This window comes from Xenopus tropicalis, chromosome 4 (genome assembly GCF_000004195.4).
Source record: "Xenopus tropicalis strain Nigerian chromosome 4, UCB_Xtro_10.0, whole genome shotgun sequence".
In the NCBI taxonomy this organism is placed as follows: domain Eukaryota; kingdom Metazoa; phylum Chordata; class Amphibia; order Anura; family Pipidae; genus Xenopus; species Xenopus tropicalis.
In genome coordinates, this window is record NC_030680.2 from 15602087 (window position 1) to 15617301 (window position 15215).

The 15215-nt window shown below is 41.8% G+C and overlaps 1 protein-coding gene across 1 annotated transcript in view; it reads left to right on the forward strand.

The window, feature by feature from the left end:
• LOC108645362 (cleavage stimulation factor subunit 3-like) overlaps window positions 1-14269 on the forward strand; it is a 73744-nt gene extending 59475 nt beyond the window's left edge. Inside the window, exons 5-21 of the mRNA XM_031900491.1 lie at window positions 3091-3188; window positions 4567-4633; window positions 4716-4750; window positions 6033-6159; window positions 6603-6680; window positions 7267-7429; window positions 7535-7644; window positions 8208-8324; window positions 9117-9191; window positions 9320-9463; window positions 9803-9905; window positions 10393-10462; window positions 11724-11919; window positions 12296-12449; window positions 12738-12832; window positions 13750-13810; window positions 14046-14269. Coding sequence (XP_031756351.1) covers window positions 3091-3188; window positions 4567-4633; window positions 4716-4750; window positions 6033-6159; window positions 6603-6680; window positions 7267-7429; window positions 7535-7644; window positions 8208-8324; window positions 9117-9191; window positions 9320-9463; window positions 9803-9905; window positions 10393-10462; window positions 11724-11919; window positions 12296-12449; window positions 12738-12832; window positions 13750-13810; window positions 14046-14248 — 1896 coding nt within the window. The 3' untranslated portion in view covers window positions 14249-14269. The remainder of the gene's footprint in view (window positions 1-3090; window positions 3189-4566; window positions 4634-4715; window positions 4751-6032; window positions 6160-6602; window positions 6681-7266; window positions 7430-7534; window positions 7645-8207; window positions 8325-9116; window positions 9192-9319; window positions 9464-9802; window positions 9906-10392; window positions 10463-11723; window positions 11920-12295; window positions 12450-12737; window positions 12833-13749; window positions 13811-14045) is intronic.
• The last annotated feature ends 946 nt before the right edge of the window (window positions 14270-15215 follow it).

Sequence of the window (15215 nt, forward strand, 5' to 3'; positions counted from 1 at the left end):
ATTCATTCTAAATTCATTCATTCTAATTTACTTTAATTAAATTGTTTTAAGTAAAATGTATTTTGCCTAACTTAATATTAATTAGTTCAGTTAGTTTAACTCAGATACCGAACCTGCTCTCTTAACCCTTAGTTGTGACTGTTTTGTCTTACAACTAAACAGTAGTCCATTATGCAGAGGGATTATCTTCCTTGCAAGGACAAGGCATGGAGTGGCTCCTTTTGTATTGTCTAGAAATAACAATGCATAGGCTTTACACAATTAATACAATAGGTATAAAGTATGTTCAGCACAAGGCATTTTCATTGCCCTTATTTCAAAAAAGGAGTAAGCTGCCCATGTAAGAATTCCCTCTATCAATGAATCAAGACTATCAATGTTTATTTTAGTGATTCCCCGACTATCCGTGATCAACGTGGTGTTAAATTGTGAATAGCATCTTGTTGCTCATCAGAGCCCAAGTTGTTACTCTTAACAAATATATGGCCAAAGGTATGTGGGCACATCTTCCCAACATCTCGTTCTGAAACCAATAGGTCTTAATATCAAGTTGGTCCTTGCTTTGCTGCTCTGTTGCTCCCCTGTTCTTATTAAAAGGAAGGCTTTTCAAAAGATGCTCCAACATTGTTGGTAGGGTTTGCTTCTATCCATACTTTAGAGGCTGGGTGCTGATGTTGGGATCAGGCCTGAATAGGGATTCCAGTTAAGTTCAGAGGTGTTCAGTGGGTTGAGTTCAGGGCTCTGTGTCAAGTTCTTTCACTCCTGTCTTAGCAAACCCCTCTGTACGGGCCACAAAGTAGGAAGCACAAAGGAATGTCATTGTATGAGGCAGGGGTATGTGAGTTAGCAATGATGGCTGTGACTTAATTAGCCAATTCCAGTAATTAGAAGGGGTGTCAGGATGGTTTTGGCCATGTAGAGTAGTAGGTTCACTTTATGAAAACATGTCTGTTTCGGGTACTACAAGAACTAAAGGGTATATATTTCTCCAAAATGTTAGCCAACAGAACCCCCTCTTTGTGTGGGGGAAAAAATTCTGCCACTGACTTTTGACTGGAGCCTCAGCCGTTGTGCCCCAAACTTGTTGTTCAGCAGGTTAGGAGACCATTTGGGGCACAACTCCCCGGAACTTAAGTTGCTCATTTTATCTGTGGGTCCAACATTTTATTGAACCCTGGACTTGGGAAAGATTTTGTAAAAAGTAATGAAAAGGTTTGTTGTACCCTATATACACCATATGGGCAAAAGTATTCATGCATTCCTTCTGATTACTGGAATTTAAAGGTCCTATACCCAAAAACTATTTTTTTTTCATGATGAAAATAGAATATATAAGCTGCTTAGAATTATATTACTAAAACTGACACAGGTGCTGCTTCATTATCCAGTGCAATTCTTAACAACTCCATGCTTCCTACATTGGTCCCATTTCAGCAGGAAGATAACCCATCGTGTAAACAAGACTCATACAGAATGGGTTTGCTGAGATGGGAGTGGAAGAATTTTTATGTTCTATACCATATATGTCAAACACAAGGCCCGGGGGCCAAATCCGGCCCCCCTGGCTGTTTTATGTGGCGCTTGGTGAGTGTGTCTGACCATCCAGCCTGATCATTTTCCTCACATAGTAACTAAGACTAAGGGGTATATTTATCATGCTGTGTAAAAAGTGGAGTAAAGCATTACCAGTAATGTTGCCCAAGGCATCCAATCAGTAATCAGATTTCAATAGTAGCAAAGCATCTATTGGCTGCTATGAGCAACATCACCAGTAATGTCTTACTCCACTTTTTACACATTGTGATAAATATATCCCTTAGTATTTTACTAAGTATATTTATAAAAAATTTGGCCCGCAACTTAGCCTGTGTTTTAGATTTCGGCCCCCTTATGTGATTGAGTTTGACACCCCTGTTCTATACAGAAAACCCAAATTGGCTCAGATGTGAGCCAGACCTGATCCCTAACATTAGTGCCAATTTTCTTAGGTATGAATGGAGGCAAATCCTATTTTACAATGGAAAGTCTTCCCAGAAGAGTAGAGGCTGTTTAAGCAACAAAGAGAGGTCCAACTGTGTAGTAATACAGAGCAGAAAGCAGATTCATTCGAAGTTTTTAATGATTTCACTTACTTATCAGAACCTGTTCTACTCATCTTCCAATTGGTCATTAAGACATTATCTAGGCTGCTAAGGTCCAAGGTGCCCTGACTTTAAATTCCAAAGCGAGAGCTGCAGAAAAATATACATTTACAGAAAGGCCTGCATTAAAAAGATGCTGTATTTTCACGTTATGTTATCGCCAGTGGGAAAAGAATTTTGCCAGACAAAGTGCAGCTGGCAGGGAAGGGTTAATTCTAAGGGCAAGCAGTTTCAACAATAAAAACAAAAAATCCCAAATACAGATTTACTTGGCTCAGTTTGAGCTGTTGCAAAATATTCCATTATCTGTATATGGTTTATAGGCATTGGTGTCTAATAATATCCTTATTTTATGGGGGGATTATTCACTAACATATTTTAAATTTAGGTTTGCTACCCATAATATTAGGGTACTTGCAAGCTACAATAATATTATACCAAAGCCTTACTATATGGTGTGGGCTAATCTCTGTTTCCTACTGGTTATCTCGCATCCAGCAACATTTATTCTAATGACTAGAGCTCCAGTGCTGTTAGCTTGAGGGGCCCGTGTGTGTATTGGACCAGATTTAAAGGCAAATTATCATTGGAAAAAGAAATCACCAATGCGCTTCAAAGTAAAACCGAGCATTTAGAGATTAGCATGGCACTGTATCTGTAGCCCATTGGCACCCTAATATCTGCATGCAAGGCAACCAGCTGCTTGAGATGGGATTGTCTGGCTGCCTCTCTACCCCCAATGTGTCTGTGCCAGGGGAGTGACCCCGTTTGAATCTAACTATATATGCTGTGTATCCCAAGTGAGCACGTGCTGCCCCAAATGATGTACGTTTTGCTGCAATTTCATAATCACCAGCTCAAACCAGAGATTCCAAATACCCACTACTTCTATAACACACACATCAAACTTTTAAGGGTCTAAAGTTTTCTCCTCCAATTCTGTCCACAGCTGTTCCAGAGGTGCCTCATGAAAGTCTTGCACATAGATCTGTGGAAATGCTATGTGTCCTATGTGCGGGAAACCAAAGGGAAACTGCCAAGCTACAAGTAAGTAATAGGCTGCAAAAATACTACGGTTTTCTTTCCTCCTGCCATGGGCTATATTTGCAACACCGACACCAAACAAATACAAGTCTTAGTTTTGTTTTGTTAGTTTAGTTTTGCTTCTGTACTGTAGCCGTCATTCTTGTTTTAGTACCGTCATAGTACTGTGCTTATCTGGTGTCTAAGTCTTTTCGCTATGGGGACCCTGGAGATACCACCAAGTCCAGGGAAGATTTCAGCCGTCTGTGGCAGCCGGGTAACATACTGAATCAACTGGAATTCAATGGCAATGAGCCACCTGAAAATGTAAATGTGCCCCTTTTTGGTTATCAGAAAATCACCATATTCCACCATAATCGGTTACTAATTTGTCATTCCGGCCAAGCACCGTGCGTGGCTTCTGTAAACTGCAACTATAGCCTGTCTGTAAATAGGATTTACATTATTCTGTTTCTCTGTAAATGTTTAGTAAAATATTGACACCTGTTATTCTGCAGAGGGAATGAGATATGTATCTTTATATTGCAAAGCAACCAGCTAAATCTCATACACAGGCTCCAATGAAACAGTGGCCTCTGGTGGAAAATCTGCCCTCCATTTTAGAGACCTGAAACTCCCTTCACTAATACAGGGCTGACTGCGTTAGACAGTGCTGTATTAGTAATGCGTGGGGCGCATAGGCATTCCTCCTTCTGTCTTGTACATTTTGCCTCATTCAGAAGCATAAGGTACAGAGCAGCAGGAGGTGTGACCTGCGTTGGAGCTAGTGGCGCCTTCTGGCCCTGCGCTCGTCACTGAGCTCTGGATTTTTCATCTGGCACTCAATGCAGAGTGTGACGCGAAGGGGGACACCTGGCACTACTTTGTGCTCTTGCATTTGTGCCCCCAGGGGTCATGAATGACTTTTTCAGAACCTTTTTGTGTTCAGAACACCATACATGTATCGCACCGTGACTTGATGCATGTCACTTCCAACTGACATAAGGGAGGAGCTCTGCAAATGCCTTGCTCCCCTAATTATGGCAAGAACATTCACTGGTGACATTTTTTGGGCAAAAGGTAGAGGATGACCTGCATAGTTTCCATCTGATGCCAGTGGGTGATGTTAGTGCTCCAAAACAGCCAACATGGCTCTTTTTTTACTTGGGGACAGTGAGCACAGTTGGTTTCCTCACTGGCACAGAAACAGTTAAAAGACACTCAAATACAAACTTTGCCCTACTTCATCTGTCCATCATTTGCCAGGACTGTATTAATGTCAACCTCTTTTTCACCCAGGATAGCCAGCCATTAAAGAGGTTCTGTATTGTGCCTCAGAGGCTATGAATCTTGCCCCTCTGTATACCAATGCTAATAATTGTTATTATGCTTTTTCTTCTAGGGAGAAAATGGCACAGGCGTATGACTTTGCGCTTGATAAAATTGGCATGGAAATCATGTCCTATCAGGTAACTCCTTGTTCTTTCCTCAAGTCATTGCCTTACGGTTAGGACTGTGCCTAGGCTAACGTTGCCGTTCTTCTCTCTGCAGATATGGGTTGACTACATCAATTTCCTGAAAGGAGTGTAAGTGAATGTGGAAAGCTTGATCTGCAAAAATCCCTTACTCACATTTCTTAAACTGGCTAACTCAGCTGAGCTTCTGTCTGGCTATGAGGTTTCAGGGCAAGTAGTTGGTTTATTTGCTCAAAGTTTGCCTGTTGGTCAGTAGCAGACACTGAGCTTTCCAGCTTGTCTAGTTCTCCTATTACATTCTGCAAAGCTCCATGTTCCAGACAGCAACATTAGGAACACAGCAAGTTCTGGTATCTTGGAGCAATGGCTGCGTTAAACCAAAATTCCTAAATAGCATCACACAGCTATAGTTTAGCAAGCACACACCTGTTTAATTGCAGCTGCTGAGTAGCAGAGATTCAAATTTAGGCTACAGCCACATGGGTCTGATTCTCGGCCTGCGGATAAACCACATAAAGTTAAAACGTATAAAGCCTCTGGCTCCAATTATTTTTTGAATATGCCTGGGTGAAGACACCCAGAATGTATTCACTTCCTAAATCAGCTCCATATGCTTGCGCTTGGGCCGGTGCAGTGGTTTCGGGTGCAGACGCATCTACAAAATAGCCTGTTTGTAGTGTAGCCTTTGGCTATGTAGAATTAAAATGCAATTTTAACCGCTCATGCTCACCACTGCTACCAATGGGAGAGAGTGCTGCATGTGCCTAGGCTTTCCATACTCCCTCAAAATGTCAAATTGGAAAAAAGTGGACAGCAACATTTTTTGTTCTGCTAGAAAACAAGGCCCGGTCTGCTCTCCATTTTTTCCCAATTTCACAGGCCAAGAAACCATGTGTCTGCTTCAGTGTGCAGAATGGTTATCTGCACCCAGAGACGCTGTGCTGGCCAAGTAGTCAGAACCACCTTTCCGAACTTCCACTGGGAAACACGAAAGGGGAAATTAATGGATTTTTAAAGTATATACAACAAAAAAGAAGCAGAAAGCTAATGGGGAAAAATCCCATTATTTGTGGTGTACTACTTTAAAACATTACTTTTGAAGAACATAATGCCATCTGATAACAAAATGCCCAAAATTCCTTGCCACTGCCTGCCCATCCAAATGCCAGTCTGCAAACACCATGAGCTGCTTGAAATGCAAAATGCCAGGCTAAGTACAGAGCTGCCGGCTTAGTTTTTCCCAAATAATCTCCTAAATATAAAACTGACAACAGAATGTTTGACTTACTGTCACTAAATAATAAAGGCTAAAACAAAGAATACATTTCCTAGCTTTATATTATAAAACAATATGTTTGAATGCCTTTATATCGTCTTTATTTTTGACAAATAGAGAAGCTGTGGGATCTTATGCTGAGAACCAAAGAATTACGGCCGTCTGCAGAGTTTACCAGCGAGGCTGTGTCAACCCCATGATTAACATCGAACAGCTTTGGAGGGATTACAACAAGTATGAAGAGGTAAATCACAGAATTTAAAGCTGTACGCCCAGAATCGGGGCAAATATAGTAAGAGAGTAACAAAAGCCCTTTTTTTTGTATGAGTGCAATCAAAACGAGCGAGCAGTCCACTAAGAAGCCTTTGTATATTGAACTGACCCTTAACTCATAGCCTAACTGGCTGCAGCTGGGGAACGGGAGGGATTTATATAGAGGGCTTCTCTGCTGATTTGTCTTACCTTTGTAGGGCAAAGAAGAAAATAGTGACTACCTTCATTCTTAGATTTTGCTTTGTTAAATGCAAGAAATAACAAATAAAATTAGATATTTCTTAATTAATACAAAAGGCAAAACAATGTCAGCACATTCACAGCAAGCCGATTCATTGCACTAGTGTCGAAAAGGGGAGTACACTGCCTCTTTAAGGCATTAAAAATGGAAATAACTCTCTAAATATTCTTTAGGGTATCAACATCCATTTAGCAAAGAAAATGATTGAAGACAGAAGTAGAGATTACATGAATGCAAGAAGAGTTGCAAAGGTAATCCCAGCTGTTTCAGTGGATGGGTGGTTTATTTTATTTTATTCTGAACAAGTTTGAATTTACTGAGCTTTGTGCTCTGTGTGTCTTACAGGCTAGGAGACATGGCATGATATATATATATATTTAATTATTGGTCTACAATCACTGCTGTATGTTCCATTCAGTTCCGTTATTGCTAGCAAGTGATAACTGATTTGTTAGGCCACAAATGTGTTGTTATTGCAGTATAAAAAAAACACTGGTATGGAATCTGTTATCTAGAATGCTGGGGACTTGGGGTTTTCCTGTTAACAGGTCTTTACATAAGTTGGATCTCCATACCTGCTTAAATTCTTTTTCAGCTTTTTCTTTATTACTTAGTAAAAGGAAATCATTTTTAAACATTAGAATTATTTGCTTATAATGGAGTCTATGAGAGATAGCCTTCCCATAATTCGGAACTTTCTGGATAAAAAAAATCCCATACCTGTATTACACATTACCCTAACAATGGCTTCAGTGTCATTTAAGACTTAGCAGTCAAGGCAATACTAGTAGAATTGGCTTATCTCTTGTGTGACTGTATAAATGTATTTTGATTAAGGAATATGAAACAGTGATGAAAGGTCTGGATCGCAATGCTCCTTCCGTGCCTCCTCAAAACACACCCCAGGAAGCACAGCAGGTGGAAATGTGGAAAAAATATATACAGTGGGAGAAGAGTAACCCTCTGCGAACAGAGGACCAGACCCTAATAACAAAAAGAGGTAAAGTAACTTACATCAGTGAATGGTTTGTAGCACTTTTCCACCCACCCACCCACCTACCAATATCATATTGTTATATAAGCAACGTTTGTATTTATTTTGCAGTTATGTTTGCATATGAGCAGTGTTTGTTGGTACTGGGACATCATCCGGACATCTGGTATGAAGCCGGACAATACCTTGAACAATCTAGCAAGCTGCTTGCTGAAAAAGGGGTATGTGATTAGTTGGACTCGAGCTTATAGTACTCTTTACTGTCCTTATTCTCTTTTTAGTTAACTGAATTCATTTACATGGTACTGATGATACTAATGTATGACAGATATCTTCCTTCCGCTGGGAAGTACTGGTCTAAGTTGGCCACTCACAGGCTGAATAGTGAGTGTTTCATTTGACCAAGCATTTGAATTTCCAAACAACACTGATTCCAAACAACACTTATTCATCCTATGGTATCCATATTGGATATGAAAGTAGGGATGGGTGGCATGGCCCTTATCAGTTGGGTCTGACGTCTGACACCTGTTGATGGGAAGAACTAGCAAAAGAATCTACTGTCTGACAGACTGACTTATTTATAATAGGATCATTTTGTCAACGCTACCTTACAAGGGCCCATATATAATGCAATGATGTAACGTTAAAGCTGAAATCAAACCCAATGTCAGGTCGTACAGCTGTGTGTGTGGCCAGCTTCACATGGGTCAGTTCAACTCTATCAGTCTGCGCTTCTCTTGATGGCTCCAGTTTTAAGGTTTTACATTTCTTCCTATCACAGGACATGAACAACGCTAAACTGTTCAGCGACGAAGCTGCCAATATCTATGAGCGGGCAATCAGTACACTTCTAAAGAAAAACATGTTGCTGTATTTTGCCTACGCAGACTACGAAGAGGTCAGTATCTGTATTGGAGATTTACATGAACAGACAGGACACGTTCTCTTGCAAAGAATAACATGGTTTTTAATAAATAGTTAAGGTTTATATAAAGTTGCTGGACATTAGGAATATGAGTGCGTCTATTTTATTTGAAGCTGTTAGTGAGACATGGCGACTTTAATCTTCTACTATTTCTGTCATCAATACTCAACAGCAGCCCCAATGGGGCACCATAGCGTATTTACTCCAGCTTCACTCATAAATGCTGTGGTACCTGCCTGATGGCTCTAAGTTGTTCCAAAGGGCTGTCTGTTTCCATTTCACAGAAAATGAAATAGTCGCTTGCAGGAAATGTTCATTTTATCACAACAGTTTTCTCGGTGAAGACCACGTTGGTCAAAACATCATTCATTTAAGTTTTCAGGCTATGCAGATGTTTGATATCTTGTATAGTTTGCCTGTATATAGCTATTCCATATTTGCAATCTCTTGTGAACCTATATATTGAAAGTAATCATCAGCCATTAATATTATTTTATACAATCCTTGCTGATGTGCTGACATCTGATTGGTTAGGTCCCCACCCTCGGAACGTCTATTTATAGACCTGCACCTCACCTGCCCCATCTCTGATGTCACAGAGGAGGCGGGGCATGCCTGTGCCTATAAATAGACACTGCCAGAGCCGGAAGCGGGGCTCAGTTAGGTCGTGGGTGGGGAGAGCGGGACCCACAGGTTTGAGGCTGACCCACACATCACTATAAGCTAGCTTTATTCTCTTGCTCAAACCTTCTATTCTCTCTCCAGAGCCGAATGAAGTATGAAAAAACACACAGCATATACAACAGATTACTCACCATAGAAGATATAGATCCCACCTTGGTAAGACCGATCATGTTTTTTTTATTATCCTGTATGGCATTACTGCAGCACTGATCTCACCACAACGAAATTAGGTTTTTTGTAGTTGTTTGAAAAGGTTCTCATAGTTCTTTATGTTTTTCTGTCAGGTCTATATTCAGTACATGAAGTTTGCTAGGAGAGCTGAGGGCATCAAATCTGGGAGAATGATTTTCAAGAAAGCCAGGGAAGATCCCAGGACCCGTCATCACGTTTACGTCACTGCAGCCTTAATGGAGTATTACTGTAGCAAGGTGAGAGTAAATATACATTGTTTAACCTTCTCTTGGATCAGGGGCCCACCACTTGCAGTCCCGTAACGGTCATGGGAAATGATGTATCAGTCATGCTGTGGGCTGGGTCTAGGCTCCCCTCCTAATAACAATGTACCAGTCACTGGCAAATAGTGCTGCATTTCATCAATATGTAAGTGCCTCACATCTTGTGCTGGCAATTGGCTGTGTTTTGTTCACGGCAACAGGAATGTGTGCAAAGCCTTTGACATGTTATACAACATTTTATAACTGATCATGAAAACAGAATCTCTATAATCAAAGACATTGTTTTAAAAGTTTTACTTTATCTTAATCCAGGATACATCGGTGGCCTTCAAGATTTTTGAGTTAGGACTAAAGAAATATGGAGACATCCCTGAATATGTCCTTGCCTACATAGATTATTTGTCTCACCTTAATGGTAAGTTACGTGAATACATTTTATTTATTGTAAAAGTGTAATGGTTTGTTCGCTTATGTCTTTGCAAAGCTCTTACCACTTTCTATAATTGTATTAAACACAGGCCTCTCTATACACCACTGTAATAAATGTGTATTTCAAATAAACGGTAACTAATCATCTCTGTTCGTTTTTTTTTTCTAAAAGAGCAACTAAGACACCACTTATAATGCTTGCAGCGCTCAGTTCCCAGTAAATATGTGGTTTTAGAAGGTTGTTTATATGATCAACCTAAATGTTTGTAGCCTTAGGTGAAAAAATATATTTTACTGGCCCCTTTAAAAGTTCTGGAGCTACTGCCTGTAGCTTTCTAGTTTGTATGTGACAGGTCACTTTTACTTACCTAAATGTGTGAAATAGTATGTTATATGTATATGTTTAGTAATTTAGGTGTGGTTTTATGATAAGTTAAATAATATTAAACGAATCCTAAATATTTTTTTTCCAGAGGACAATAACACAAGAGTATTATTTGAACGAGTTTTAACATCAGGAAGTTTGCCTCCCGAAAAATCAGGGTGAGTCTGAATATAAACTTCGTATATGGAAGGCCAGTCATAGAAACTGCAGTGAGAGATGACAGTCTCAAGTCACGAACCTTCCCCTGCGCAGCCTTAAGCCTTTTGCTCTACACTGTCATGTAACACAGACTGCAGGGTTTATTTTATGATCCCTTTCCCAGTGCAGCATAAAAGCTTTACACAGTGGAGCCCTAAGCAGGCCTGTACCCTCAACTATATCATGGGAAACATCATATATTTATATGGTAGAATTCCAATAAAACTCTATTCAGTTCATACACTGCCCCTGTGCAAGTTTTGCTTCTCTTGCAACAGTATTGCCATGACCAGGTGCACGGCCTATCTCTCGCTCCCTTTCAACCACCCCCTTCCATTAAATAAAACGCGTGACAACACCTTGATTGGATGATATGGCCACAGCTTTATTACCCGACAAACAGTCATAAGTAAACATTTTGACATTATACCTTGTATGTTAGTACCACTATTAGTATAGTAACATTATAACAATTTATAACAATTTATAACTTTTAAGGCCCTCTGCCAGTCTGCCCTTCCAGATGCCAGCAATACCCACTAGCCGCAAGGGACCACGCCCCTGGGTAATTAACTGACCATATCCCACCTCACCGTGGGTACCCACCTTAGGGGTTGCCCTAACGGTCCAGTACTGTCCAACACCATGCCCGGCAGACTGGCAAAGGACCCGCCAACGCTGTGACTGCTAATTAATGCCTGCTTACTGCTTGCCCTAAATATCCCCTTACTTTCCCAACCCTAAACTATATACTTGCTTCTCCTTATTTTAACATAGGGAGGGTGGGTGGGCCTCTTGTGGCTGCCGCCTGACCTTTTGTGCCCGCTTCCCGCGCTGAGTGGCCCTCCCTCCCCTTGCCCACTCCTTTTGTACCCCCCTTGACCCCCTGATTTGCTCTGTCCAATCCCCGCTTATGCAGCCTGCCCTGTCATGCAGGCCCTCCCCCTATGCTGCGCCCGTCTCCGGGCCTCACTTTCCCCTGCTCAGATTAAATCCTGCCTGCTCATGGCTCAGGCTTCATCCCCGTGCAAGTGTACAAGGACAACACAGGGGAAGAGGAAAGTGAAGAGGGATGGGAAGAACAGCAAAAGCGAAGCTGCATAATGCTGCTGTTATATGCTGAATGTGAACTTTATACAATGTCTGTCAAACTGGAAAGCTCACTTTGTCTCGGAATACTGAATTGTTTCTCCTTGTTTTTTCCCCCCTTGATTTCTGCAGTGAGATTTGGGCACGCTTCCTGGCCTTTGAAAGTAACATTGGAGATTTAGCTAGTATACTGAAAGTGGAAAAAAGGAGATACACAGCATTCAAGGAGGAGTATGAAGGGAAGGAGACAGCACTTCTTGTGGATAGATACAAATTTATGGACTTGTACCCCTGCTCCACAAGTGAACTGAAAGCTTTGGGATACAAGGTATGTTGTGATCAGGGTTTGTACCTGCATATAGCTATCCCGCCTTTACTCTATTATGGGAATTATGTTAGATTCATATATTAACGTGGTGCTTGGGCTTATCTTTGGTCTCTAGTATATGTGCCAGCAGCTGCCAACCTCTACCGCTCCCATGCCTTTATACCAAGCAGAGACACATTTATTTCTTTCACTCCCTTCCCGTTTGCTTCTCTTTTTCAAGATTCTCAGGCAACAGCAAACTGCGGCTTGATTAAATAATAAAGGAACAGATATGGCTGATTGCTATTGGTGGTTTGCAGTATTGTCAATTAGCACAAGAAAATTTGTCTGCCTCACTCCTATCTTATTGACAGTAATGTCTCATTCTTATTTCTAGGATGTATCGAGAGCCAAACTGGCAGCACTAATCCCAGACCCTGTGATAGCTCCATCCATAGCCCCTTCGCTGAAGGATGATGTTGACCGAAAACCAGAGTATCCCAAACCTGACACGTCCCAGATGATCCCTTTCCAGCCGCGACATTTAGCTCGTAAGCCTTTTTAAAGCTAATTGACTCATATTCATTTAACTAGGAAACCTTATGAGGACTTTTATTTGCTGATTCTAACTAGTTGCTTCTTTGTCTACTAATCCATTCCTGGGGGTGCCATGCCTCCATGCGCACCATGTTATCTGCCTGAGAGTCCTGCACATTGGCCTGCTGCCATTGGTCAATTTAGTAATCGCTCTCCCTTTCCTTTTTATAGGGCTGATAGAGTTGGATTGTAGAACAGCCGCGTGTATTAACCGCTAAAAACAATGTTTTTCTGTTCTGTAGCACCTGGACTCCATCCTGTTCCTGGCGGAGTATTCCCAGTCCCTCCAGCTGCAGTGATCTTAATGAAGCTGCTTCCTCCCCCCATTTGCTTCCAGGTTAGTGTGTCATTTTGCTTTTTTTGGCAATGTGGGGTTGTTACCTTTGCTTTGATACTGTAGCCAGGAACAATGTGAGAGGAGGAGAGGGCCGCAATGCGAAAAGGGGCGCAATGCGAAAAGGGCCGCAATGCGAAAAGGGGCGCAATGCGAAAAGGGCCGCAAAGGATACGTTGTTTTGTTTATGTTGATGGCCCCATCACTACTGGGACCAGGGCTTCCATCAGCAATCACGCAGCCCCATTCTAAGTTAGTAGGACCCGCCCCAACTATCAATATATTGGTCACCTGCGGCCCTTGGACCCTGCCAGCAAGAATAATGTGGCCCTAGTTAAAATAAAGTGACCTGCAGAAGGAAGCATGGTCACACTTCCTGATCCATCCCAGTCGCCCATTATACAAAACCGCTGCCCATATTTCACCCTAACCCTGTACACACTTGTGAGCACAAGTCTCTTGGGGCCCCCTCTGCCATGGTGCCTCTGACTGCAGTACCCCACTGATGTGGCCTTTACTGGGACCCTGAAAACTATTAGGTGTCATTATGTCATAGGGAATCCCAAATGTTGCACTTGTACTGAGCCCTGTAGAGAAACGGTTCCTGATGGTGGCAATGTGGGCTCACTACAGGGCACTGTGCCCTCCCTTCCCCTGCACTGCAAGTTCTACCCGGCCCTTCCCCCTGTCCCACTGGCTTTCTCTGATAAAGTTGGGGGGGGGGGGGATTCTCTACAGATATAGAGGAAGATGCTTCCCCCCCCCCCCAAAAAAAACACAGGGTCTGCTTCCCCTATAGTTCCACCACTGACTGTGGGATGTGTCCCACTTTATAATAAAATGTGATACTTCTGGGCAGCCAATAAACTGTTAGTCCTTAAAAAATAATTCATAAAATTCCATTTTATTTCTTTTCACAGGGCCCATTCGTACAGGTTGATGAGATTATGGAAATCTTGCGGAGGTGCAAGCTGCCGGACAGTAAGTGCTTTGTGGGTGCACCTATAAACCGAAGCTCCAGAAACACATACGCATTTACCTGCAGCTCTTTCAGCTCGGTTCTGCTTTTGCTCTTGTCTTTTGCTAAGGAGGATGGGAGTCAGAGTTCCAGGGCTGCAATGGGTTATGGGTATTGTAGTTGAACAACATCTGGGTGGCTGCAGATTGCCCTTGGCTGAATGAGCCTCTTTCAATGTATGTGTATCTGTCTTTGCAGCAGTGGAAGAGGCGGTGAGGATCATTACAGGAAGCCAGGCAGAGATGAACATGGAGGGGAACGGACCAGTTGAAGTCAACACACTACTAAATAAATCTGTGAAAAGACCCAACGAGGATTCCGACGATGAAGAAGAGAAGGGGTCTGTGGTTCCTCCCGTCCACGATATATACAGAACCCGGCAGCAGAAGAGAATCCGGTGAAGATTTTGCTTTTCTTTAAAATTACAGAAAAAAAAAATTCCAAACAAGAAACTTTTTATCGAACATTTCTGCCATCAAACCTCGCGCCATAAGAACCTCCATATTGTTACGAGCGTCAGACTAATCTGTGTTCTTGTGGTGCGGCTAAAAGGTTTCTGGTGTTATCAACAACAAATACTATTACTGTTGGTTTTTTCCCCCTTGAAGAGGGAGCGGATGGAAACATGTAAACGGCACGGATCCTAAAATCGACTTCTCTTTTCTTCATCTGTATTTTTTATGCGCAGCTGGGAAAGCTTTGTCGGTTTTATTTCGAAGACTGATCAGCTTTGGGAACGTCCGAGGTTTGTTGTTTTTTTTTTTTAATTCACTTTGCATTCTCTCGTGTTTTCATGCGTATATCGGCTACATGTGCCTGCGCCCGAGCGTATTCCATTCAGGTATCTCTCCTCACCCATTTCTCCCACCCCTGCCCCCTGATTCCACCATCTCTTTTTAATTACCCTTTTCTCTTGCCCCACAGGTCTCCTTCCTCTCTAAACTTTCCCGGCAATACTATAAAAATGCAAAACACCATTCAAATTTGTTTTAAAATATTTAGTTATTTTTTAGATATGATGTATTTAAGTTATGCATATTTAGGTTGGAAAGGACTCATTTATTTTAAGTTTTAGTGTAGATGGAAGGTTCCTATTTAGTAGTTGATACAGAGGAAGGCAGAAAAAAACAATCTGAAGTCGGAGCCAATTTGCCTCAGAGGGGGAAAAATTCCTTCCTGACTCCCAAAGGGCAATCGAACAAGTCCCTGTATCAACTTCTACTAATGGTTTATGTCAGTGTTGCTGTATTTTTACCTTGCTAAATGGCTTTGTTAAAGCTATCTAATGTTTCGGCAGAATTTTTAGTGGATTGTGAAGGGAGGAGCCTCTGTAGGGGGCTGTGAGGGGGTGTTGGAGCTGTGCTTGTC